Here is a 26489-nt window from a genome sequence, read left to right as displayed (position 1 = left end):
AGGTGATGCCTCCGCTGCTCCTTCACGTCGTCTATCTACCTACCCAAGTTTGGTTTCAGATCCTACTGCAAAAAGCCACAACTTTGAGGACCAAGCGCCGCACATACGTGATCACGCACACAGCTCCGCAGGGTAACAGCAGGACAAGCCACAAGCAGGACGTGCCAAACCCTGAGCCGAGCCCCCGGTGACCGGCAGAGGGACGCGGCTGTCAGCGCGGGGGGTCAACCCGCGGGTAGGAGCTGGGGTAGCGCTCCGGCAGCCGCCTCTCTCCGCCTCTCCTCCTCCTCCTCCTCCTCCCGTTCCGAGCCTTGCGGGTGCCGGCAGGGCGGGGCGGGGCGGGCTGGCGGCGGCTCCCGCGGGACTCCGATCCCCAGCCCGGCCCGGCGGCGGAGGGCGGGCGGAGGCGGTGCGGGCTGCACCTGCCGGGCTGCGCGACGGGGCTGGGCTCGGAGCGGAGCGGCTCGGAGGAGCCATGCCGGCAGCCACTGCGCCGGGGCCGGACGAGCCGCGCACCGCTGCGCCCGGGCGGGACGGCGGCGGTCCCCGCGGGTACACAGGTACGGGCGCGGCGGGGTGCGGGACCCCCAGCCCGGGTGGGGATGCGGGACTGCCAGAGCACGGCGCGGTCCTCCGCTGGGGCCGCGGGCGGAGAATGGGGGATCCCCGCGGGTGCCGGGCCGGGCGCTCGGCTGTCTGGGGGCGGGTGTCCCCGCAGCAGCCCTCGGCCCAGGAGCGCCCCGGCGGTCACCCCGGCCGCGGTCAGGGGATACGGCCCGCGCTGGGGGCTGCGGTGCCCCAGATGGTCAGCATCGGCTGAATTCCGGAGGGTGGGAGTTCGCTCGCCCGGATGCAGCGCGGGGCTGCGGGGGTCGGGCGGCGTGAAAGCGAGCGGTGCTCGGAGGGAAAGGTCCGGCACGTAGCGAGCGCTGCGCTGGGAGTCCGCGGAGAGAAGGAGCTTCCAACAGAGGCACGTTGACTGGGGAGAAAATGGAGATATCGGTGCTATAATGGAATAGGGTGCTGCACCGAGGAGTAAAATGGGAAATGAGTCACCGGTTTTTTGCTTCCTCTTCACCCCCTGTCCCCCCTCCAATCCTCCGGTTTCGTTACTCAACTCGATCCTGTGGAGCCCAAAAGCCTCCGAGAACCTCTTTGACCGGGGGCGATTAACTTGACGGTAATGGGAGCCGATAGATGGTCCGGCTCTAACGATGTGACCTCTGCACGGCGCGGGGTCCGAGGGGGTGGGGGGGGTTGGACGCGGCTGCGGGTACACCGCCACCCCCCCCCCCCCCCCCCCGTGCAGCGCGCAGCGCTCCGCTCCTCCCGGTGCCCCGCAGCGCTGCCGGAACGCGAAGCCGTCCTGAACGGCCGTCCCCGCACTGCCCGTCTCGCGGTGGCCGCATCTGTCTGTGCGCTCCTCGCGGGCGCTGTGGATGAGCCGGGTTTTATTACGTCGACAGAAAGGAGCAAACATCTCCGGGCTGACAGCGTAGCAGCGCTTTGAGTCGCATCCGCTTAAATGTGCTTAACTGTGCATTTAATTTGAATTTAATAGAGCAGTTCATTTCGAAAATACGGAGCGGGCTCTGGGAAGCGTACTGGAGAATTAACAGCTCGAACGTGAGCGTAAGCTCTGCTGCTCTAATTTTTGCTATTGTTACTAATTAGTGAGCTTTTTGTCCTCTATAACATCGTGTGCCGTTGGCTGCTTGGGTCGGCTGTGCCCGCAGTGAGGAGCACCGGGCAGGGCACGGCCCGCGTGGTGCTCAGCCCTCTGATCCCATGTAATCGTGTCCTGTGCTGATCTGTGGCAGCGCTCCCAGAGATGTGGGATCCGTGACAAGCAAATGGCAGTCGGCCTGGAATCCCCTCGGTTAATGCCTTGGGTGTTTGCAAACCTGACTGCGGGGTGAAACCACATCGCTGCGTTCCTCACCTAGAAAACACAAGCGTTGCACAGTCTGTGCTTTTGAAGCCACAAGAAGAGAATGTAGCACTATGTGTGTTGCAGTGCTGTTCAGGAGAGGTTTCTCCCCTTAGTAAGGAACAGGATTTTTGGGGCTATGTGTGGAGAAGCTGAAAGGTAGAAGCCTCTACCAGGGCAGGGCTGCCTGGGGGTGGCTGTGCAGCGCTCTCCCAGCCATGTCCAACCACAACAACCGGCACTGCCCTCCCCAGGCCTGCTGCACCAGTGGTGTGGGCCAGAGGCCCCAGTGAGGTGCTGAACTGGAGTCAAGAGGGCTGCAAGGAGTAGGGCACGGATGTGCCTGCATGAAGGTCTGCAGCTGTGGGGGCCAATGGGCTGGCTGGCAGTCAGCGAGGGGGGGGGGGGAAGGGGGGTCAACAGTCCTTCTGTGGGTGCTCCCTCTGTGCCCTACTGCACTGGAGGTCTGCACACCTCCCACCTTGGCTGAGTGGCAATCGGTTGCTGCATGTGGCTGCGCCGCTGTTAGAGCTGAGCGGTTTGGATGGCTAAATTATAACTACTTGTATAGTTTTAAATTAAACTCTTGCTCGGGATGCTTAATTTAAAATGTGACATTATTTATGCAGCAACGTTTGCAGGAGAAGTGACCTCTAGGGAGAGCTGATGACAACTGCTGCGTATTTCATTTATCGTGTTCTTATCGGTGATCATTTTTCATTGCTGCTCTGATTGAGTAATATTTCCGGCCCGGAATGGCAGCACAGACAGATGCCCTCACGCACTCCTTCTGCAGCAGATGAACAGAAATGCTTCAAGATTTCCATTTGAATTACTCTGTGAATAGCAAAGAAGTTAGGAGGAGTTCATCGCAGCCTGATGTCTGACCACTTAGGGCTCTGACAGCCTTGTGCAGCATAGGTGTGTGGTGATGGTGTGCCCAGCTTGTCCCGCTCCTGCTGCCTCCCTCGCAATCAGCTTGCGTGCACGCAGGGTGCTGGGTGCAGCCCAATAGGGTGATTGCAGGCTCTGTCTGGAGAAACAGCAGAACTGCTCACGTAAGGGCTGACAGAGGCTTCCTGCCTGTCAGGAAGGCAGGGACGGCCCCGTGGCTGCAGAGCCGCAGTGAACCCTGTGCTGGTTGTGTCACTGGGGCTGTGCTGGGCTTTGGGTGGGAGAGGAAGGAGTCCTGAAGGTGTGTAGGTACCTGTAGTCTCCGTGTTGCTGAAGTTGAGACTCTGACCCTCTGTTTTTCCAGGGTGGCACTTTGGTTTTTGCTGGGATTCTTCAGTCATCCCTCAGTGCAGTCCTGTAGCTCTTCTAAGGCTGCTCTGCCCCAAACTGGGACAGCACGTGCTCCTGCAAACACAGGTGTACCTGTGCAGGCACATCAGCGCAGCCACAGAGAAAGCCAATGTAGGACAGAAACATAAAACACGCTGGAAATATTTCTGTGCAGGACTGTGGCCTGGATCGGTCCTTTGCTGCTGAACTCATGGCAGTTGTGGTGCAGTTTTGTCCCTCTGCTTTCCCACACCAGGAAGGAGACTGCCTGCAGTGCAGCTGGGCGGTGTGCTGCGGGAGGCTGCCATGGGTTCCTGGGGCAGGCAGCACTGAGGGGAAGGCGCTGTCTCTGGGTTAGGACCGAGCTAGGCTGCAGTTTGCTGGGGGAGATATTGCTGTGTACGTGCCCTGGGTGGCTGTTGTGGCCCTGGTGGGGTGTAGCAGGCTGGGTGTGCCTTCGGTGTCCCTGGAGGTATCAGTTCTTTTGCTACAGGCAGCTTTTTTTTGCACCGAGTTTATCTCTGCCAGTGCAGAAACTGAAGACGCATCACTGTGAGCTTCTGGTTGCTCTTCCAGGAAAGCAAAGGCAAAGCTGGGCTTCAGAGCTACGAGTGCTGCACGTGGGTGCTGTGCTGGCTCCCAGCTCCTTCCCCTGGTACCGAGCTCAGTTTCTAGACTGGGGGAGAAAACATTCATCCTGAATTTCCATCCTGCAGGGTAGAAGGTGAGGTGGCCTGGAGTGCATGGCCTTGTAATCTCCACTTCCTTTTTCTCCCACGAGATCAAAGTGAAACCTTCTATTAAATGAGATACCAGAAGTGGCAGTCACAGATTTCCAGCCACTCAGCTTTAGCTCCTGTACTGCAGGGTGCGAATCTCAGCGGCTGTGCGTTTGCACCAGGCGTTGTTATTGCTTTGAGAGAATGATTTTTGTACTTGTCATGAGAACTCTAGAATGGTGCAAAATAGAGAAGAAGAGTTATGAGGTCGTCTGGCACAGTCCTCCACAGCGCAAGATTGTTCCCTGTGGTATTCTCCAATACCTTGTCCAGGCTACTCCTAAATTACCTAGATATAGAGATGAATTATGTCTAGGCTCACAACTTTCAGCTAGGGAATGAAACGAGCCGGATGTCTCAGACCCAGCACGTTGGTATTTCAAAAGTCGGAAGTCGGCTTCACACCATAAAGCCCAAACCACCCAAACTCAACCTGGGCGGGCTGCAGGCAGGGCTGAGGTGGGTCTGCTGCCCTGGCTGCTCCCGCTGAGCCGAGCTGGGGGACCACGGGCTCCCATCAGAAATCAGCACCATGTACTCAGCCTATTGGTCCCCGCTAACGGAGCTGGCACTGTGGCACTTTGCCTTCAATCAATTGACAGGGACAAGGCAGCGTGTGGGACAGTTGCTGGTTTGTGCTCGGGCATCTTACTGTCGTGCTTTCAAATGCTGTTGCAGATAAGCAGCTGTGCTGCTGTGCAGAGCAGTTTGGACTGGTGCCGTGGGCCTGAAGAGAGACGAGGAGAGGATTTTGTGTTTGTGGGAAGCCCGCCTGTCTTGCTTTTTGTTTTGTCTTCAGATGACGGTGAGAAATGCAGAAGTTGCAGAATGAGCAAGTGCTCGCCAAAAGAAATCAATGGGTGCCTGGTTTGATAGCGCTTTGCTGGCAGGGGAGCCATATGCAGCTGCAGGGCTGGCCCAGCACCCTGCTGCTCACTGTGTGGGGGAAGAGGACAGGTTAACTTCTTGCCCTTCCTTTAGTGCAGCCATAAGCAATTAACGAGTGCTGCAGAAATGGTCCAAGGGGTGGAGCCCCTCCCCTATTGAGAGCAGGCTGAGAGCTGGGGCTGTTCAGCCTGGAGGAGGAAAGGCTGCAGGGAGAGCTGAGGGTGGCCTGTCAGTATCTGAGGGGGCTGTAAGAAGGAAGGGAACACTCTTTAGTGGGGTCTGTGTGATAGGATGAGGGGAAATGGTTTTGGACTAAAAGAGGGGAAGTTTAGATTGGACATGAGGAAGAAATTCTTTACGCTAAGAGTGATGAGGCACTGGCACAGGCTGCTCAGAGAGATGGTGGTGCCCCATCCCAGGAGACACCCAAGGTCAGGCTGGATGGGGCTCTGAGCACCTGATGGAGCTCTGGGTGTCCCTGTTTGTTGCAGGGGAGTTGGACCAGGTGACCACTAAGAGTCCCTTCCAACTCAAATGATTCTGTGATTCTAAGGCAGCACAGTTTTGTGCAAGCAAGGAGGAGCTGCAGTGCACGGCCATCACTGTTGAAACAGACAGAGCTAAGTTTTTCCCTCTTTGTAAATACAAGCATGGGCTGTCCCTGCCTGCTGCACTGCCGGGACATGCAGGCCTTCCCAGAGCTGCCAGCAGCGGGTCTGGCTCAGACTGCAGTGTCGTGGATGTGTGCTGTGCCAGCAGGGCTGCCCTTTGCTCTGCTCATCTCAGCCTGTTGTCACTGTGCGTGTAACCCACCTGCAATCATTTACTGCTTTAATTGACACCATGAACACAATGGAGTGGTTCCTTGTCCTTACGCTGCTGTCCCCATCCATCTTCATGTCATCTTCCACGGGCTCCTAGGGCTGGGGAGGCTGCGAGCAGCTGTGCTGATGGATTGCCACAGTGAATCCCTGCCTTGGGCACAGCTGGCCAGGAGAGCCAGACCTGGCATCAGGGAGATGGGGGAGACCTGAAGCCCTGAAACCATGTAGGAGGTTCTTAAATCTGACTTATTTTCTCAGTGCATGAATGATTTCTATCAGCACAGTAAATGGTGTGCTATTGCTAACTCCTTCAGACCAGTGTCTAAAAAAATCAATTATTCACAGAAATTCTTGCTGACAGTTGTGAGTGCTGGGTCACAGTTAGCAGCTTCAAACAGCAAACCAAGAAAGGAGCAGCAAAGGGGAGAAACGCGGGCTGCAAACCCAGCACTCAGGTGGGTTCCTGTAGCAGGGCCTGAAAGCCATGGGGGTGGGCAGAAGGTTTCTATATGCTTTTCAAATAAGTGCTTTGTGCAAATGCAGTTCTTCTGCTCGGTTGTTTTGGGCCAAAGCTGAATGCTTCTGCACAAGGCAGCAAGCTTTTTTCACCCTCCCAAGCTCGCATTTTGGGGTGGGTTTTGCAGTTAGCTCGGGCCCTGGCTCCAGTGCCTTCCAGCAGAGGTTGTCACCGTGGGGCAGTTGTTATGCAGGAGTGAGCAGCTTCTCCACCTGCTCTTATCAGTGACACTGCCAGCTGCTGCAGGCAGATAGCCCACAGCTGCAGTGAGATGTGCAGGACCCAATGTGTGGCTGCACTTGGTAATGAGTGGGGGGCATCCTGGGGCTGTGCCACAGCACTGCCATGTGGATCCAGGGGGACCTGGCAGCACTACAAGGCGAGAGCAGCAGCCCTTGCCCTGCCCAAATGCACAGCAGGATTTGGATTTGTACCTGCTTGCTTGCAGGTTCAATATCAAATCGGTGAAGTTCATCTCCTATAAAGAGAAAAGGCCAAATTGTTTTACAGGGTTTAGCACCTCCTTAGAGGTGCTAAACCATTTTGTAGGTGAAAAGCCACAAAGATGAAGCATTTTCTGACAGCAAGGCCTTGTCTTGGAGCCACCGCTAGGACTGGTACTAGTGATGTATTTGTATTAGAAGTGGCTGGACGATGTGGTTTTGGCATTTTAAAGGGAACAAAAGCAAAAGGCTGATTCCACCAGAGCATCTGCTTTTAGTCAAAAGGTTCAGGTTGTCAGATTTCTACAAGAAAGTGCCTGGAGATGTCTCCAGACCTCAGAAATGCCCATCAGCAGCACGGTCAATCAATATATGTATATATATCTGTAAAAGTGCTCAGCTCTGACATTGTGGCATCATCAGTTTTTGTCCATAAAACCTTTTATAGGAATGGTTTGAGCGCTGCTCTGCTTTCCTGCCCAAGGTGGGCACACCATTTGCTGTGTTCACCCATTCTTTTTTTGGCCTGTGATTACTTGCTGGTAAAGAGAATGAAGCTGCTTCTAAATACTGGCAGGGCTACCAGCATTCATGGGCTCTTGGTTATTTCTTCAAGAAGGGAGGGCGTTGAGATAAGGAGAGCACGGTGAATGGTTTACTGAAGGTTGGAGGCTCCTAAAGCTTGCCTGCTTTCCCACCACTCGATCCGTGTTAGTGAGGTCCTAACTACCAAGCTGGGTGCTGAAATGTGGATTCCCCAGCATTCTGTAGAGTAGCTGTTTATTCAGTTTGTTTAGCTCCGTCTGCCCCAGCACATCTTGTATGTTCGGGCTCTGAGCAAGCGCGGGTGAAAAGCTCAATTCAAATGATTCCTCATGATTTTATCCTCTTTTGGGTCTTTATTTTAGGAACTAGGGCACAAACTGTGTCCCGCTAGTTGCATCGTTTATTTATCACCTGCTCTGGGGTGACAAAGAGAGGAGCCCATCAGTAGCTCCAGTCACTGAGCGGTCACAAAAGCAGCTGTTGGGTCCTTTATGTTTGGGAGCAGTTCAAGTTAAGGCACAGTTCTGGTGTGCTCCGTGGTGGATCCTTGGTTGATTATTATTTTGTCCATTTTCATTCTTTTTAATATGGAAATAATGATGAAGAGAGAGAGAGAGATGAATGGTCCACGTTTGCCTTGTGGACCCTTCTGGTTCAGTTTTCATTGTTAACTCTTCAGAAGTGCCATAACCCACTTTTTCAGTTCAGGCTAATAAAGTACAGAAAACCCATCTGTTCTTGCTTCTTGCCTTACTGGGGCCTTCATCAAATACCTCGTTTTTCATCAAATTCTTCTTTCTCCATTAATCTTTCCCGTGAGAAACATATTCAGTATTGTCCTTGCTGCTAGATTCCAGACTAAAATCTACAGATGAGAATAACCTGACTTTGATGTAAATTGGCAGAAAAAAATCAATCACGGAGATGGCAGTACAGCGACTGGAACAAATCCTCGCTTAAGAGTAACATGAAAGACACAAATAAGAACGATTTTACACCAATTCCGAACATTATTTATGTTTGAAGTGGGAGCAGATCGTGCATGCTGTCAGCACACCCTAATCTAGCATCTCGGTGATGTGTGGCTTGGGTTTTGCATGGATTAAAGCTGCTCGCAGCCCTGCAGACAGAGAGCATTTCAGAGCTGGGAAGTGGTCAGTGCTGACTCCTAAATCTCACTGCAGTTTGTTTGATGTGCCAAGGCAAAAAAGCCAGATGAAAAATGCTGGGAGGACAGAAGAGAATCTGCCCATCAGTCCCTTTTGTCCCCACTCTGACGCTTCAGGTCCTGTGGTCTGAATGGATCCCGGCTCTCCATAGCCCTGAATGAGCCACCAAAAGGGAAGCTCCCTTTGTGCCACCATGCTACATGGCTCTGCCATCATTGCTGGCTGTGCGGCAAGCATTGTGACTTTAACTCCAGTTGTAGTCCATTGGCTGCAGAACGGTTAACTTAATGTATAATTACAGTTCACTAACTGGCTCTTTAGCTGCTGTAACACAGTAACAGGGGATGCTGCCTGGTCCTCACACCTGTTGTAGGTATGTGGGCTATGGGTGCGTTCCCTCTCTTCCTTCCTTCTCCCATGGCAAGCTCTTCCAAGAGCTGCTCTGTGAGCTCACTGCGGATGTTCAACATTATGCCTGTGACTTTAGGAACAGCAATTTCTAATGCGTGCTTTTCTAAGAAAATAGACTTGCAGAAATAATATCATCAGCCTGCTGATTTTCTTCAGGGTTTATAGAACCTAATGTTCTGTCTATTTCTGGCATCTGGCTATTACAGCATGTTTTAGTTGCATTAAGTAGTCAACAATAAGCAAAGCAAAAGCTTGAATTATGCGTGTATGGGAATAATGAGGTGAAGTCACGAATGGCTCTATTTCTGCGCAGACAGCAAGTGGCTGTCTTAACAAAATGCTTTCAGATAGCTACTGCCGTATTTTAGATCATTTTGGCAAATACTTATGCAATGTATTTGATTTCCATTTGCTGTGTTTTGCTGTGTAGAGGGAGAAGGAGCATAGGCAATGTGTAACGGGCAAGCGTTCTTCAGTTACTCTTCCATTTCTGTTTCCTTATCAGCAAAACATAAATCTGCAGCATGCTGACAACGAAACCATATGGTAACTCTTCCTGACAAATTGAATTTGCAATACAGACAACCCTGTCTCGGCATGGAAGGAGGCTTTTTGGATTATTTTGCCTTAATTCTTACATTACTCTTTAATTCAGCACCTGGAAATTACGTATTGGGATTTTCCTGAACTCCGTGGTTTGTGTGAATTAAGAATTCACAGAGAGTGCTCAACTTTAGTGTTTTTACTTTGGGGGCAGTTATTTGTCATGTGAAATAATGTGTTTATTTGCTATAGCCAATGCCCTCCTGTGCTGTCAGACAGCAGCGTCAGATTCGGATACTTTCTGAATGTTGAATGTCCTCTTAGCGTGAACTGAAGAAATGCATGGTATGAAGGATCTCTTTCTTTACAAGGGTGTGCAGGCGTGCCCATAGGACGCTTAAGGTATTTGGCAACTTGTGCCCAAACTGGTCCATTGATGGCCTCTAGTCTGCGATGACTGCAGCTGAAGCAGTGCTTTGGGTGGTGGGCAGCATGGATGAGGTGCTTTGTGAGTCCTGCGCAATGAGCTGAATGAACCAGCAGTTGTCTTCACAACTTAGAGCTCAAAATCATGAAGTGATTTTCAGCCTTTGCTTTGTAGGGGTGAGTTTTCTTCTTGTGCTTATAAGTAGCAGCCTGTATCTGAAAATGTAAGCGGAGCACAGCCTGGGACTGGCGAACAACTCGTGAGTCATGGGAACTAGGTTTGGGAGACACATCAAATCTAGGAGGGAAGCCATGAAGCTAATCAAAACTAAACATCACATCATGGATGGGAGATGTTCATTGTGAACTGCTCGCACATGGCTGATAGGCTCACGGTAATGCCTTGCACAGTCCTCCCAGCTGTAAGCGCTTCCTGCCAAGCGTCGCTCTGTGGGGCTTGAGATGCAGCTGTTGCAAAAGTGAAATAAGCAATATTTATGGCTCTTATTTAACATTACATTTCTGACTAGTGAAAATTACTGCAACCCAAGGCGTGATATTTTCTAGATATTTAGAAACGAAAAACAAATCAAGATGTAAACCTGGCCAGTGTGAGTGTCTGTGCAGTGTTGGTGTTTTACTTCAGCAGACAGTGCAGCCTCCAACACAGACCTCAGCTGAAGACAAAAATTCCTCCTTGTAGCAGATGTAGTCAAACAAGCATACCTGGAGAGCATCCAAAGGGTAGACCCGTGCAGAACATCTCCTTGTACAAATACGAGGGTGGGAGAACACTGAAACTGTAATTTTCAAGAAGCGGAAGGATAAAAGTAAGCTGGCAGAAGAATGGGTGCAGTGAGTAACTGCAAGGACTTCGTGGATCATTAATAGAAAGGGATGCTAGAGCTCACAAGAGAGATTTGAAAATGAATTATGAGAAGACTATTGCCAAAGAAAATTAGGGCAAATCTGATCCAGAGATTTTAAATCTGGACTTGGATGAAATTCACAAGCTTGTACTGGCAAAAATCCCATCTATGCGCTTCGACAAAAGCTCTTACCAGATAAATTAACAAATTAAAAAGATGCCTCTAATGTTTTGATGCTGGCCAAAGGAGAAATCGTGTTGAAAAGCTCTAAGAAGAGGAAGAAACAGCATTTCTTGTGTGGCCAGATGCAGATATGTGGAGTACAGTTGATGAACTTCTAGCTAAGGTTCTGTGTAAACCCAAGTATAGAAGCTTTCAAAATTTTTATCACTTATTGGATGTTGTCAAGAGGAGTCTCAGAATTACTGCCTCAGCTACATCCGTGCAGGAATGTCATCTGGGGATGACATAATGCTATTACAGCCCTGGCCAAAGCAAGGAAATAACCACAGCTTAATGGGAAGCTGGCAAAGGAGAGGCTGTTGCAGATCTCTGTAATGATCAAGTGAAGGAAGTATTTTTAAATAGTAATGACAAAAGGTCACTGGCATTCCGAGGTTTTAATCATTCTACGTATGCAATTATGGGCAAGGACAATGCAGGAAAGTGTAAAGAGTGCTGGCAACAGCCACATGTTAGTCAGAATGGCCAATGGTGGATTAAAGGTTAAAAAAAAAAAAAAGTCTTGGAAGAAAAAAATGAAGAGCTAAATTACCTGTTGTTTGGCTGTGTAATGATTCCAGGTAAACTGGCAAGTCTGCTAAGAGTCTAATGAGGGCTGCTTAGGAGGCTGAGGAAACATAGCTTGAATCAAACTTGGCTCTGAGATACTTTCTGCATCTCTTGCAGCTAGAAGTGTTGGTGACGTGAGCTCTAAGTGTGTGATCTGGTACCTAAAAGTAGCCTTGAAACTGTAAAATGCAATGATGGAGGTCTTTTGCAGCTTATGATGATGGCTTTTCAGAGTATCTTGGGTGTTTAAGGTGAAGAGAGGAGCTGGTAACACTCTGAAGTGAGGAAGAAGATGGTCCAGCTCACACATCAGTGTGTTCCAGGCATCAGATGTTGGGAGGAAGGACAGGAGATAAGGGAAATGATACTCTAGAAAAGGTCTGCTCTTGTAAAGGCAAGTTGGTGTCACTGTGAAGGCCTGAAAGAGGTGGCAAAACGAACAGTAATAACCTACAGGGAATTAAGAAAGGCATGTTTTTAAAACGCAGTCCTCAGTGTGTATTTACTTAGATTCAACCAGTAATTGTCACCGTGGTTTTATCTGGTGTTTTGCTGAGATTCCTCTGGTTTTGGTTTTCCAGGGAGTTGGGTTTTTTAAGAGCGTAGATTGAAGATGAGTCAGTAGTAAGCCCATCTCCTGCAGTTTGATCAGAGCAGCTTGGAGTTAATTAATGACTGGAGGGTTTTTTGGTATGAAAAATGAAATAGATTTGATATCAACATTGTGGCTCTGTCCGAGTATTCTTGAGGAGACTATTAAAACTCTCAATTTCTTTCTACTTGTACATGTGGAAGGCATATTTTCTCTCCTTTATTATTTTCTGTGCCATCCTGGTGTTTGCCACTCTGGTCTTGTGAGAGCAATCCCTTTGCCTCTGAGGCTGCCTGTGGCCCTGCTGAAGTCATCAGGAAATCAGCTGAGAGAAGGGGAGTTTGGTTTCTGATGCAGAAGCAGTGCTGCTATTAAGTAAGTGTTAGACATAAAAAAAAGAGGTATATTTAAAGCAATTCCCAGGTCCTGTCAGTGCACAGATACAGGAATGGAAAAATGCTGTTGTTGTTGTCATTGAAGGATAGTTGTATATTATGTGTTGCCTTAATGACTGACCATTAACATTTATGTTAAAAATGAATGAAACAAGGAATATTGTGGCAACAAAACTTGATGTGTAAAGCCAGTGGCTGACAATATGTTACTGAGAGGAGAATAACTCAAGACTCAAAGAACAGCTGTATGTACTGCAAAAAATAGAAAAGCCGAAAGAAAAAAATGTATAATGCATGAGTGATACAACAGTGTTTGTGAATGGAGACAAGGATGTGACGTCTCTCCTTGGCCCCTTTTCTCCTTGTCTTCTCCCTGTGCAAAGGCTGTAGGAGTTGTCAGCTCATCTCAGCCAGGGTTAGCAGAGGTGTGGTAGTCACTGAAGATGAGGAGTTCCTCTAAGGCCATGATAAGATGCTACCATATGGACTGGGGTGCTGAAGGATGTGGTCAGTCCGTTGGGTCCTGGAAAGCTTGTGTGAGATAGGATGTGTCATGAATGTTCCCTGCATGGAAAATGCCATCCTGAGTACTTAATTAAACTCAGATCCCAACAATATGGGAATGGGTCCAGTGAGGCCATGCCACTCATAAATTAAATTTCATTTTATTTGAGTTTGTCTGGTTTTGTTTGTTTGTTTTTAATGTTCATTGTGTAAAAGTAGCTGTATAGCAACATAAGTGAACCCCATTGCATGGGGCTGAGAGCAGAGGAGCTTCTGGCTGGCATTACAGGGTCTGGCCATGGACTGGCACCTGGCAGGGCAAGCAGCATTGCCCATGCAGAGCTTTGTTCCTTGCTTTGGCCATTAACTTGGGCTGATTTAAAATATGATTACGATCAACCAACCAAAGTGAACCTTCACTTTCTGCTCTCATGTTGCATTGCCTCGTGTATCTGTTCTGCAGGGCAGTGCAGCCACGTACACCCTCCCCAGCTGGGCACCCTGCAGATCATTCATGGCAATGGCACAGCCGTCGGGACGGTCATCGCCTTCCAGTGCGCAGCCGAGCACCAGCTGGAGGGGCCAGGCATCATCACCTGCATATGGAAGGGGAACGATACCCAGTGGACAGCAGAAGTGCCCTCCTGCAAGCGTAAGGCTCTTCCAGAACCATTTCCAGTCCCTCTGGGCTGCAGCGTAGTTATTTAGCTTTGTGTATCTCCTACAACCTGAGGATTAATTCTAGACATCTGTGCAAGGAAAAAGACAAATTCAATTTCCTTCAAAGTTGCCCCCGCTGACTGTAATTGCGCTCCATATGTGTTCTGACATTGTTAATTATTGTGACACAGAAAAGACTCCATCGGATTTCTGCCTGATCTTACATCACCCACTCCGGTAGTGTTGCACCCGGAACAAACGTGGCTCTGTAGCTACAGGGTGTTCTGTTCTTTACAACTTGTAGAGATGCGACCAAGTAATCTGCACGTGTATTTGCAGACCTCTAATCTGCTGGCATTCATTTCTGAAGATAATTTGCTGTAAAAGAAACACAGCAATATTTTTCAGCAGTATCGGGCTGTTGCCTGTGGGCAGCTGCATGGGAAAGTTACCATATTAACAAATAGCATTTGAATGGCAACATCATTAACTACCTTTCATGCTGTGTTTCTTCTTATTTATTATAAGACAGTTAGTAATTTGGCTGGAGGTAGACTCAATCAAAAATCTATTGCGTGGTACTTCTGAGATTTGTGGTATCTGAATTGGGGAGCTCAGTCTGTATCTCAGATTTGTATCATTTTAAATCGTTGGTAGTTGGATAGCTCTTTAGACTCCTATCAGTCCTTCTGAAATTCAGGTGTTCATATCTCTGCTTTAAGAGACTCCAGTAAAGAAGATAAATGACAGAAGCCCTCAGTTTTGTGAAGAGCTGAGCTGAACCTTTCCTTGTGCTGATATTCATGTTGGAAGAGCTAGATGAGTTCTGAAGTGAGATATGTTTAGAGCTCAAAATGAGCTGGCAGAGGTCTGCATTAGCTGTGCCTTGCCACATTCCCACCCCTCCTTCTGTCTGGATAAATTCATTTCTGATGTCAGATCACTGTGAATGCAGAGCCTTACAAATACCATCCCTTCCATCCTCAAACAGAGGAAGACCAGTTGGTCACTTCCTGTCATACGGGATATCATAACATAGAGCCATCCTCAATATAAAAGGCTTCTTTAAACCCACATACCCTTCAGTATTGGTGTTTGCAGTTCCACTCCTTGTCAACCATTGATTACAACAGTCTGGTAGCTCATCTGCATTTGATAGACCGACCAAGTTGTGCTTTTTAGTTGCAGTGCTAAAGGCATTGTGTTTAACTGCAGTGTTAAAATACTTGTGAACAATTACTTACAAACAGGAGTTTTTAATTAGCCCAGTTTAAGATCTGCATAGTTTTAGATTGAAGCCAAGATACTTCCATATCTTAACGCTGCTTAACAATGAGCTATTATTAGCAGTAGTGTGAAGCAGGTAGGTTTCAGCATGGTTTAATGAAAATATGAGAGGTAAATGTGTTGACCTCGGAAATGTTCTCCTGTGTTTGCCTTGCTGCAGCTATATCAAAGTATGAGACTTTTGGATTTAAGGTCGCAGTGATTGCTTCCATCGTGAGCTGTGCCATCATTCTGCTGATGTCCATGGCTTTCTTAACCTGTTGTCTCATCAAGTGTGTGAAGAAAAGTGAAAGGAGGAGGACTGAAAGGTATGTCAAGAAAAGGCTTTTAGACCTGGCTTTTAATGTGTACGCCATGTGGACTCCATTGCCGTGACTGCAGAGAGTTGCAGAGCCCCTTTCCAGGACTTGATGCTCAGAACACCATGATGATGTTAGCTACTTACTATCCTTCATTTGCAGAGTAGACCTTAGGCATAGAAAGATGTAAAATCAAAAGTATTTAGGTGCCTATTTTTTTAAAAATATGGAATGACTGAAGTGGACCTGGACAGATCTAGATTTACCCAGAATTATGCAGGAGCTGAACATACAAGTCTTGCTCTCTGGCCCAGTCTTTCTCTCCTTGAATTATTTAAGTTTGGCTGTATCTTCGCTTCCCTTCTTCTCTCTCTTCCTTCTTATTACTTTGCTCTCATCGAACTCCTCTGGGAAATACAATCTACTCCTGTCAAACCCATCAAATCCTTCACCATTTGCAAAGTGTGCTTAGAGCTGTCACAAAGATGCGACAAACAAGAGCTGGAAAGACTTAGGGTTTTGTCATCTGTCTTGAAGCATGAGACAGTGAGCAGAATTACAAGCAGACAAGGGAAGAAGTAAAATTTACTCATCTAGTCCATTATAAAAACTTATTGTGAAGGATGACTGGGTGACCAAATGTGTCTGAACGCTAAATCCAATCCGCTGTTGTTCATGAGAGCATACACTCAAATTTACCTGCTGCAAAAAGTGTTCTATTATGTGCACCTGTGCTTCATTTCCCTCTCACTTTTCCTGCTTGCTGCTCCTGAAGTGGCGTAGCTCTGTGGGCTGGCTGCTCCCAGCTGAAGTCAACGAGCTGCACGTCTTGTTGATTTTTAGCCACCTCTTGCTTCAGAGAAGCATTTGAAGTGAGGTGAGGGAGAGGACCCAAGTGAAGGTCTCTGTGCTCCGAGCTGTGCTTTATCCAGAGCTGGCTGGGTGCCAGACTTTGTCTTTAGGGGAAAATTCTGTAATTTCAAAATCTGACTGTAGCCAAAGTACGGATTTTTTTTCATTTCCCTTGAAAGGATTTTGTATGGCAAAGATGCCTTTGGTGCCATTCATAGTATTAGGGTTTCACTCACAGCATGAAATAAATTTTGAACTGGAAAGGATGACTGGCATTTTCAGGATCGCTGCTTTTCTTTCTGATAAGACTATTCATATCAAAGTCCTTGTCCTTCATTTATTTTAAATGAAGTTTTGTCAAAATTAGCCATCTGAATGACTTTGATGTCTTGTTATTTTTCCCCTACCAGAGAAAAAGACTTTTATGCTGGGCATTTTGACCCGGCTCTGCCCCAGGACACCAAACGGTTCCCTTTGCTTCCCAGTGTGCTGCTGCCCTCTGTCCTGCGGCAGTAGTCTTGCTGCAGCTGGGGGTCCAAGGGCTGGAGCAAGTGCACACAGAGGGAGTCTCTTCTGTTACATCAGTTGATGTAGTGGGAAAATGAGGACCAACCTCTGGATGCACAAAGTGTTTCTTGATCTGAAGAGGAGATGTAGGTTTTGTAATACAAAGTGGGAACGCTTACGAGGAGGCTGGTTAAATAAGTGTCTTTTAGGCCATCTCTGAAAGAAAAGGCAGTCTGTATCTGCAGAGCAGGGAGAGTGTCCTCATCTCCCCTTCAGCTTTGAAATCTGCCTGTCTGCTTTTTCTGTCTCTCTCAGTAGATCTGCTAAAAAAGGTCACCTCTGCCTACAGGTCTGTTTCTAAGGTTTCTGATGATCCAACAGGACGTGCCATCCTGTGCTTTATCCCTGCGTTTGGAGGGATGTCAGACAGAGGCATCCAAACATCCTCCCATAGCATAGCCTACTCCCAGATCTCACCCCATGGCACAAGCATAGCATCCGTTTTCTTTGGTAGAAGCAGGTCTGCATCCTGAGAGGATGGAAAAGTCATGGAAATCAGCATTGCCATTCCTCACAATCTAATCTTGTCCCAGCAGCCAATGTGATTGTTAGTGACTCTGAATATTAGAACTCTTTTAACCCTAGAGCTGGGGAAAGCAGCATGAGAAGTGCCTTGGGCACATCCAGAAGGGAATTCTGAAGGCAACCAAACATATCCTGCTCTTTAAAAAGTCAGTAAAATCATATAATCATTAAGGTTGGAAAAGACCTCCAAGGTCATTTAGTCCAACCATCCAGCTACCACCAATACTGCCCACTAAGGCATGTCCCTTTGTACAACATCTAAATGTTTCTTGAACACCTCCAGAGATGGTGACTCCACCAGCTCCCTGGGCAGCCTGTGCCAGTGCCTGATCACTCTTTTGGAAAAGAAATGTTCCCTAATACCCAAGCTGATCCTCCCCAGGTGCAACTTGAGGCCACTCCTTCTCATCCTATTGCTAGAAATAAATTCCTATTTGCTTTATTCACAGAGACATGCAGCTGTGGTATCAGCTCAGAACTGAAGAGCTGGAGAACATGCATGCTGCTTACTTCGGTTATAAGGGAAGAAATAACAACAACAACAAGAAACTCAGGAATAAATCTGTATTTGACGACATGGCTAACGTGGCGTACGACAACCAAGGCTTCTACAGGTAAGGCTGTTAAAATGTAGTGGTTTTGAATGAGCTTGTTGAAGAAATTTTAGCATTTGATAAAGATGTGCTTAGCAGACTGCCCCGGTGAGGATGGGCCAGGGTATGGTAGCAGCACAGAGCTGGAGCAGGCAGGGCTCCCTTACTGAGGCAGAACGTATGGGTTTCCTTGAGCTTGCCTGTCCTGTGGGAGTTGTGTTGCCCAAAGGCGGCAGAGCAGAAAAGCTGAGCACTTGGTTACTTACAGCAGTGCTTGGTGAAGCCGGGTCTGCAGAGGAGGTTGCTCCAGGTTAAGCAGAGAAAGGTTTTTAATTGGCTTTGTTAAGTGGATGCTAAACAGCTGCAGGTAAGTGGCTACACTGTGCGGTTGTGTGGTAGCGAGCTCGCCTAAGAGCCTTAGGAGAGGAGCTAACCAGGGTCAGCCCAGGGTCTTCCATCCCTCTGTGCCTGGAGGGCTCTCCAGAGAAACATCGCAGTCAGTGTGTGCAGGGCAGCACAGTGGGGTCCTCAGCTGCAGCGTGCCACTGCCCCATAAATACCACCACGGTGGGAACCCTGACCCTTGGCAGCCCAGAGAAATGCCCACGCTGAAACGAGGTGTCCCCTGTGGTGTGGATGCATGTGGGGTGGGCAGAGGTGTTTTCATTGCTTCAAAATCACCTCTGAATGTGTCCAGATGTGTTGTCACCAACAAAAGAAATTTGTGCCATCCATGCAAATACGTCACTGCGTCTTTGATAACCTCTGAGTGCTCCTTTGTCAGTGTGCATGGTCGTATACAATGCAATCCCTGTTTGCTTTTAATTCACTGCTCCTTTGTAGAGCTTTTCTGAACCTGTGATTTGTAGTGGTTACCTGCAGAAAACAGCTTTATGCAGATTGCAAACCTGCTTCCGTGTCACAGTGCAGCTGGAAATTTCATTCCAATGGAGGAGCACTTACATGGAAATCTAATGGCTGTTTTCAGTAAGATGTATAAAGCTAATTAAGTGAAGTTTATAACCTCAACAGTTTTCAGAAGTCTCACGATGCAATTTTTAACTCTGGGACAACTTCAGTCTCTCACAGTGTAAATGTTTTGGAAAAGCGTAATCTGCTTTTAAAATAACAGGGATAAATAAACACGGGGCTATCTACAGGGCTTAGAGCTCTGCTGGAGCCTCAGCTCCTTCTGCTGCTTATCTGCACCACTCCACAGGGCAGAAGCTGCTGTATTGTGTTTACCGAATTCTGTACATCTTTTCTTAACTGAAACGAGCAGGGAATACACAATTCTTCTGGATAAGCAGATGGTCTCTGGGGCCAGAAGTCAACGGTTTGATTATTTCTTTAGAAAACTGGAAGGGCGTGCAGTTCTCCAGTGGGGAAACGCAGAGGGCAGGAGGATAATGCCTGTGAGCACTGTTTTTACTGCGTAGAACAAAATAGGGATGCTGTGTTGGGCACTGGGGCACATACCCACCTCCTGGTGCACGAGGCCACTGTCAGCCATGGTTGGTTTGCTTTCCAGGATGCAGAGGTGATGTGATCCTGGCTAACGACCAGTGAGCAAAAATCAGCTGGAGGAGCAAGGGTATCATGCTGTGCACATTGGAGGAAGGGTCTAGTTGTTTCTCCCATAAAGAACAGATGCTGCTTCTAATTGGACATAGAAATAGTATCCAAGCTGTTACAGACCAAACAAAATGGTCTTGGGATTGCTCTAGGAACAAGCGTGAGCTGTTATCAGTTCATACCACACTCCCTTTCCTCACCCAAATAAGATCTACTTAATCAGGGTTAGTAAAAGCTGTTCCCTTCTCCTGTTTATTTCTGCTAAGTGGATATACGCAGGGGATGAGGTATGGAAATGATGCTAAGGTGTCTCGTGCCAAGTCTCAGAGGCAACAAGTGGTCTGTTAGCTCTGCACCCCTTGCAAGACCAAATAGTGCATGTCACAGCTAGGCGAGGTCTCAGCATGCTGAGATGTCTTGGCTGATCTTTGGCCAGACAAGCACATAGGTTGTGCTGCCTTTCAGACTGATCCAGGTATTGCCCACATACTTTGTCTACCAAACGGTTTGATTTGCTGCTTTAAGGAACAAAAGTCCTATAGTAACAAACCAAATGAAAAGCCAGTTCTTTCAGGCAGGTAAGACACCGGTTGTATTTTGTAGAGTAACTCAGCAGCACAACGCTATCATGTGTTGAAGTGATGCCTTAGTTTGCTGTTGAGAACATTTTGACCGTAATGAGGTGCCATAACAGAGATCCAAAATGCTGACATGAATGTTATAAACCTGGCTATTGGACAGCTCAGGCTTCAATGTGTTGCTCTGGTCCTTTCTGCCCTATAACGATGTCCTCATCCCCTCGTGTTTGAAGTGTGGAACAAATGTGATGAATATATAGTTTCACTGGAAAACAATGAATTTTAATGACAGCTGCTGTAGCTATAATGAGCCCCATTCTGGCTTCTAGGGTGCATGAACAAATTGCTTTAAAATGCTGAGAAATATGTCTACGAATACCTGGGATCAGTAATGGCTGTGTAGTCTCTGTTGATGCTGCCGCTTCGTTTGGGTGTAAGGAGCCATAAGGAGGTTAAAAATAGAAAATGTTAGCAGCAGCTCATACATGCAGGAGCTGTAAGCCTATTTGCTCTTTTATAACATTGGAATAGATCGCTAACGCTGAGCAGGAACAGTAAGTTACAAGGCAAGGGGTGCTGGGAGGGATGTGCTTTCCCCAGAAGGTTGGAGCAGAGGCAGCAGGTTGCTGCATGACACAGGGCTGGAGGTTAGCAGAAGGCTGATCCTCAGCTGCAGGAGATGAGAGTGGCCCATGGGCAGCCTGGCAGCCAGGGTGCAATGCCTGCAGCCTGGAAAGGGTGCACTATTGCCACCCTGATTCTGTGGCAGAATGAAACCAAGGATGTTAAATTCATCCTTCCAAGGTGAAAGACCATCCTCAGAACAGCAGATAGCATCACACTGCTTTGGATTTGGTGGCTACCATGGGTCTCATGGGGACATTAGTACTTAAAGTGCCATTCTGGGTTTAAGAGGTTTTGGAGTTTTTTTTTGTTTTGGTTTGTTTGTTTGTTTATTTTTGAAATGGGTAAGCTCCTGAGCAGTACATTTGAGTAAACTGAGGTAAATTTGAGTCTGTTGCCTTGGATCCCTGCCTGGAGCCAGGGAAGTTGGGCAGCCTGAGCCAGCAGCCACCTCTTCAACCACAAGCCATTCCACAAGGGGAATGGCTTTAAACTAAAAGAGGAGAGAATTAAGTTAGGTGTTAGGAAGAAATCTTTTACTCAGAGCGTGGGAGGCACTGGCACAGCTGCCCTGAGCTGTGGGTGCCCCATCCCGGAGGTGCTCAGGGCCAGGCTGGATGGGGCCTTGGGCAGCCTGAGCTGGTAGTGACAATACTGCCCATGGCTTTAAGGTGCCCCTCAACCTAAGCCATTCTGTGATTCTTTTTACTCCTCTATCAGCTGAGAGGACAACCAGATAGAAATCAGCCCAGCTCAAAAATACATCTAAAGATGAGCAAAGAAACTTGGTGATTTTTCCCCCCGTTGCGAAAGCCTTTGGAAGAAGCCACGCATTCAACATTTGGGCTGTTCTTGAGGTGAATTATTTTACACAGCTCTAGGCCAAGTTATAAAGCATTCTCTGTGAAGTAGCGATCTGACTGCAGGAGTGAGTCAAATGGAAAAGCCCACGTCTCGGTAGGCTTCAAGTCCTCCTTCACATATCCACTGCAGCTGGAGCATATTATCAAGGAGAAAAAATCTCTTCTGCAGAGAAAGAGGCTAGTGTTGTCTCCCACAGAAGATATTTTTAGCACCTGAATTTTTGTGCTGGAGCCCTTTTTGACTATAAGATGCATTACCAGCATGCCTGGCAAAGAGCAAGTAAGGGCAATCCAACAAAAAAGGTGTCCAAGTGAAAAGATTTCACACACACAAAACAAGAGCCAATGTGCTCTTAGGAGAGGCAGCTCGGCGTTTTGAGTCAACTCAAGAAGCTGTATGCAGAGTTGGAGAAATTAGCTCATAGCTTTGGCCTCCACAGTGAAACAAAGTGTATTTTCTCTTTCCCTTTGATGTAGTGAGGCTGAAGTTTTCCACTACCTTTTATAAGGGGTTCCACCAGAGGTGCAAATCAGAAGCTTGTGTTGCTCTGAACAGTCTCAGCGTGTGCCAAGGCCCATGGAGGACATGGCTGTCGGCCAGGGGGGGAAAGACCCTTGGCCACATTCCCACCTTTCCCTCTGCCCCACGGGGGCACTTTCCCAGCTGCCTTCCCCCTCTAAACATGTTAGTAGAAGAGATTACAAAGCTGAAGGATCTGACGGCCTTTTGCTAGCAGCATGCTGTGGTGCAGGATTACTGCAGTGAGGGGCAGCGCTCATACTGAGAGACAAAGTGCTGTAGGGCTGGATGGAAAACACAAGTAGTAGTAGAGGAAGACACCAAAACAGCCCGAGTGGCTGTCAGAGCCCAAGAGGAGCTGCAGAGCGAGGGGATGCATCAGTGGGAGAATTAAAGGAGCAAAACTTCTACAGCAGTGACTTCCTGCAAGACAGTCTGGGTCCCCAAAGTGTCTTCTGCACCTGGCATGCCACAAAGGGCTGTGGGAGCTCATACTGTTCTGCATTTTCATTAGATCTCTTTTCATGTTAAAAGTCAGACTGCCTGAGCCTGGCTGAAGATGCTTCTGCCCTGCATGCTGAGCTGGATCTCTGACTGTGCCCGAGCTCTGCATGCTGTGACCTAGCACCGGGCTGGCTGCACCAAGGGGCAGAGCTGAGCTCATTTCTCCCTCTGAGCTTCCATTTCTTCTGTCTGAGCCCACGGCTGGTGTGAGGATCCCACTGCCCAGGGATGCAGTCTGCATGACATCCTTGTGTGTGGAGAGCAGCAGTGCTGCAGGAAGCAGTGCAGGGCTGTTCTTCACCACGGTGCTCAGTGCTGATTCCACTGCAAGAAGCATCCGGTGGAGCAGCTGCAAACAGCACAGGCTGTGTCTCATACAGCGTGTGCAGTCCGTGCCATTCCCTGTGTGAGGGCTGTCTGGTTGTGCAGCTCTTAGGAGGGGGGAGCACTCTTGGGCACAGCAGAGGGGCCGGTTGCCTTTACATGCTTCTTGCATAGACAGCTGCACCCTGCGTCGTCCCACCCTCAGCTTCTCCATTCATTTCCCCTTATCGGTTATCATAGTGCTTTGTGCTCCACCACCTCTCTGCCACTGAAGTCTCAGCACCTTCTGATGCACCTATTTCACAGAACTGCCAGGCAGGGGATGTGGGCTGTGGTTTTGTCTTGGGGCCCTGTGTCAATGGCAGGAGTTACAGGACACGTTTCCTGTTTACTTAATGCAAGAGAAATAAAGATGCAGTGAAAGAGAAAGCAGAACCAACCAACCAAAGAAAGCCTTGCTCCTCTGTATCAGCAGTTTGCACTTATCTTTCTCAAATGTCAAGTATTGTGCATCTAGATGTTCAGCATGTGGCACTCTTGGATGCTCTCATGTTTCCAGCTAGGAATACAGGGAAGTCTTCTGACCTTCTGACTAGGATGGTTTGGAGTAGCCCAGCTGGAAATGAGCATTAAGGTGCTGAAAGGGGTCATATTTTCCCTGCTAACCAGGGCACCTCCTCGGGTTCTGTTCCACTGCGCTGATCAGTACCATCTCACATTGAAAGCAGAGGTAGTTTCAGATGCCTTTACACTACCTGGCTGTAGTTTGTGCCCCAAGTAGTTTTGCAACACAGCTTTCCAGTGAAGGCAAGATTTAATGTCCTCTACAAGACAGATGTATCCACGGTGTCTGTACCAGAGCAGTTACTTGTAACAGTGCTGTTATTCTCTGCCCTTTCCCTGTGGCTCTGTGCGTTCCTTATGAAGCACGCTTCCCACGAGCGCTCCTGCTGGCTTCCTGCAGCCAATGCATGCACTGAGCACACTGCTTCCTGACCTGCTGGCTTCCTGCAGCCAATGCATGCAGCACACAAAGGCTGCGCCTCCTGAAATGCTGCTCACGTGGACAGGATAGGGCCAGGCTGTCCTGGCTGCAAGTGCACGGACTGCTGCATTCCCCTCTAAGCAGGCAAGGGCTTTCCTCCTACACCGCTCACAGCACTCAAGTGCTCCTGGTAGTATTCTCTAGTTAGCATTGCATTAAATTGAACGTGAGGACTCATTGTATTGAAAACAAAGAGATGACGTCTGCCCCAACCCTACAGATCTTTCCAAGGGCTGCGCCAGCTGTTACAAACTCAATTATTTGCACCTTTGCCACCTACTGCTTTTAATGCTGGAAGAAGCGAGCCCTTTTGTTACAGCACAGGCGGTTTGCAAAGTGCCTAATATACGAATGAAACCGATCGGAAGGTTCTGTACTCTCATTAGAGCAAGCCGAACTGAAGTAACTTTTCCCTTCATGCCTACAGATTCCAGGAGGAGTGGACTCGGGACACGGCAGCTCCGGGGCGCTGCAAAGCCGGTGAGCAGCTGCCCAAGCTCAGCAGCAGCAGCAGCAGCAGCGGCACGCCTGGGAGGCACACAGGGCCGGGACACAGCAGTGCTCAGCACACAGTGAATTCAGTCCATGTGGTTGAGGTCTATGGACACACGGAGAGATACAACAAAGCCAGGTGTCAGATCCCTGGCTAGCTGCTGGCTGAAGTGCACTTGCTTCTCTGGACCAAAATGAAATGGATCGAAATAATGTGCCTTAAAGACAACGCAGGAAGTTAACTACTCATTTGAATCCGAAGGTTTTATATATCACAAGGTGGTTATTTAACAGAAATACTTTGAGGTCTGATATAAATAAAACAAGGAATGTTGGGGCTGGCCGTCAGCAGCCATTCTCTGCAGTGTGCTGTGTGTTGTGGCCGTGGCAGAGCATCACGTCCTTCTTGTGTACCTCCAGAGAGGAACGGGAGCCGGTTTGTGTCTTCGCCTCATAGAAACTCACTGCTGATAATTCCACATTCATTACGCCTTCCTTAACCCGTGTTCTTTGTAAACACTTCAGGAAGAAAAATCCCCCATATTTTTACACAGAGGTATGATAGAATGACAATAAAATGCTTTTTATTTAAAAGCCCCTCTCGTTGTGCATAAGGGAGGCCTTACTGCTTCATTCCCCTGCTCTGTGCTCAGAGGCCGTGGATGGGGTGGTGCAGCAGGGCACGGCCCCACAGCCCCAGCTGCTCCAGGAGCCCTGAGGAGCTGCTGCTGCACCCGGTGAGTTTTCACACAGCACTGACACTGCAGCCTGGAGTAAGGCACGGAGGTGGCAGGTGTTCAGGTAAATCTGATTCCTTGATGGGAGCAGAAGTACCAAAGAGTTAGCGGAGCAGGATTTGAAGCATCACTGCTGCAGCTTCAGGAAACTGTGAAGGACGAAGGAGGCCGGGGAAGGTGCAAAGGGGCTTTAATAAAGGGAGAGCTGAGAAGCACAAGAAGGTGCTTCTGATAGCCACAAAGAGCACAGGATGCATGCTTGAAGTATCATCGGTTGGCACAGAAGGCCATGGGAAGCAGCAGTGCAGGTGGCTACGTTCAGTGCCTCTGTGCGGAGTGCTGGTCACTGTCATTTGCTGAGGTGGCTGATCCAAGAGGCAGCACAGCTACAAGAAGATAAGGAAACAACACCCATACTGTCTTTCACGAGATTTGTGGCTCCGTTCCCTCTGGGACTGTGCTCAGTTTATGACGGCTGCACCCCCTGGAGTTGGTTTTATTGCTCACATAAACATTATTTATTGTTAGGAGGAAAAGGAGTGCTGTGCAGGGAGATGAAAGCAGCTGAGAGCCTAAAATAGAGGCTTAAGTACACATGTTTATTAAGTTAACCCCTAACTGCTTGGCAGCCAGTGATCTCAGGTTCGGGTCCCCATTTCTGCTCCAAAGGAAGTGCATTTCTGTGTGCATTTTATGGAACAACTGAAACACCCCAAATTGCACACACAAGCACAATGCATGCCCCTCCCCACCCCCCCCGCAGAGGTGCTCAGAAGTGAATTGTTGCACACTGCAGGATGATAGGATCATTCTTTGCAGATGAAAAACCTGCCAATGGTGTTTGCCAGAGCACTGCTCATTTGCTGTCCCTGCCCTGGGCTTTAGGGCTGCTCTCCTGGAGCAGCTCTGCTGGGGCCGATGCACTGTTCTCCTCCTCAGCTTTGGTTGCTTACAGACAACCAAGAGACAGTTTTTAAGATCTTGTGCTAAGTACTGAAGAGGGACTGGTTTTTAAGCCAGCTGACGCACTGTTTGCTGTAGGAAAGCTTCTGATCCTGACATCCTTTTAAATGAAAATGCACTCTTGGAAACAAATGAAAGAGAATCCGTTTGCCATGCTGGGAACACACAGTGTCTATCGGTGCAGGATGGAGCCCTGCAGCCCAGCCCTGGCAGAGCCCCTCCTGGGGGGAGCCCTCATCCGGGGGTCACAGCACAGCTCTGCTGGGTCCTGTGAGCCCAGGCACAGGTGTCAGTGCTCGTTTTCTTACGGTGCAGATGTAAGCTGGATGTGGAAATCGGAGCCTCCATATAAAAATATGTAGGCGTCCCACTCTTGTGTTTGAGGGGAGGAGTTTCAGACTGGAAGTGTCAAATCACAAATCCCTTTGGTTTCTTTGATGATGCCGATGTGGCTGGGAGGAAGTCTGGCTCCCAATGTCAGACTACCTGTCAGTGTCCTTATGGCTCTGAGGTATCTGCTATGGCTGGGAAAAGGGGAAGGATACGTTTGGAGCTGTGAAACAAGGAAG

At 48.7% G+C, this 26489-nt stretch overlaps 1 protein-coding gene across 1 annotated transcript; it reads left to right on the top strand.

The window, feature by feature from the left end:
* Positions 1 to 439: 439 nt before the first annotated feature.
* Positions 440 to 24817, top strand: SUSD3 (sushi domain containing 3). Its single transcript, XM_414330.8, has 5 exons — positions 440 to 560; positions 13376 to 13564; positions 15020 to 15167; positions 17552 to 17716; positions 24156 to 24817. The coding sequence occupies exons 1-5, from the start codon at positions 476 to 478 to the stop codon at positions 24376 to 24378; spliced, it is 810 nt and encodes a 269-aa protein (XP_414330.2). The 5' UTR covers positions 440 to 475; the 3' UTR covers positions 24379 to 24817.
* Positions 24818 to 26489: the final 1672 nt, after the last annotated feature.

This window comes from Gallus gallus, chromosome 12 (assembly GCF_016699485.2).
Source record: "Gallus gallus isolate bGalGal1 chromosome 12, bGalGal1.mat.broiler.GRCg7b, whole genome shotgun sequence".
NCBI classification, from domain to species: domain Eukaryota; kingdom Metazoa; phylum Chordata; class Aves; order Galliformes; family Phasianidae; genus Gallus; species Gallus gallus.
Note: the sequence above shows the minus strand (reverse complement) of the source record. Positions and strands in the feature narration are given on the sequence as shown.

Bases quoted from the DNA above. Each gene is read 5' to 3' on its own strand.
- SUSD3 (XM_414330.8), top strand. From the start codon at position 476: ATGCCGGCAGCCACTGCGCCGGGGCCGGACGAGCCGCGCACCGCTGCG. The intron at 13,565-15,019 runs GTAAGGCTCTTC...GCCTTGCTGCAG, and splicing joins AGAAGTGCCCTCCTGCAAGC to CTATATCAAAGTATGAGACT. The intron at 17,717-24,155 runs GTAAGGCTGTTA...TCATGCCTACAG, and splicing joins GACAACCAAGGCTTCTACAG to ATTCCAGGAGGAGTGGACTC.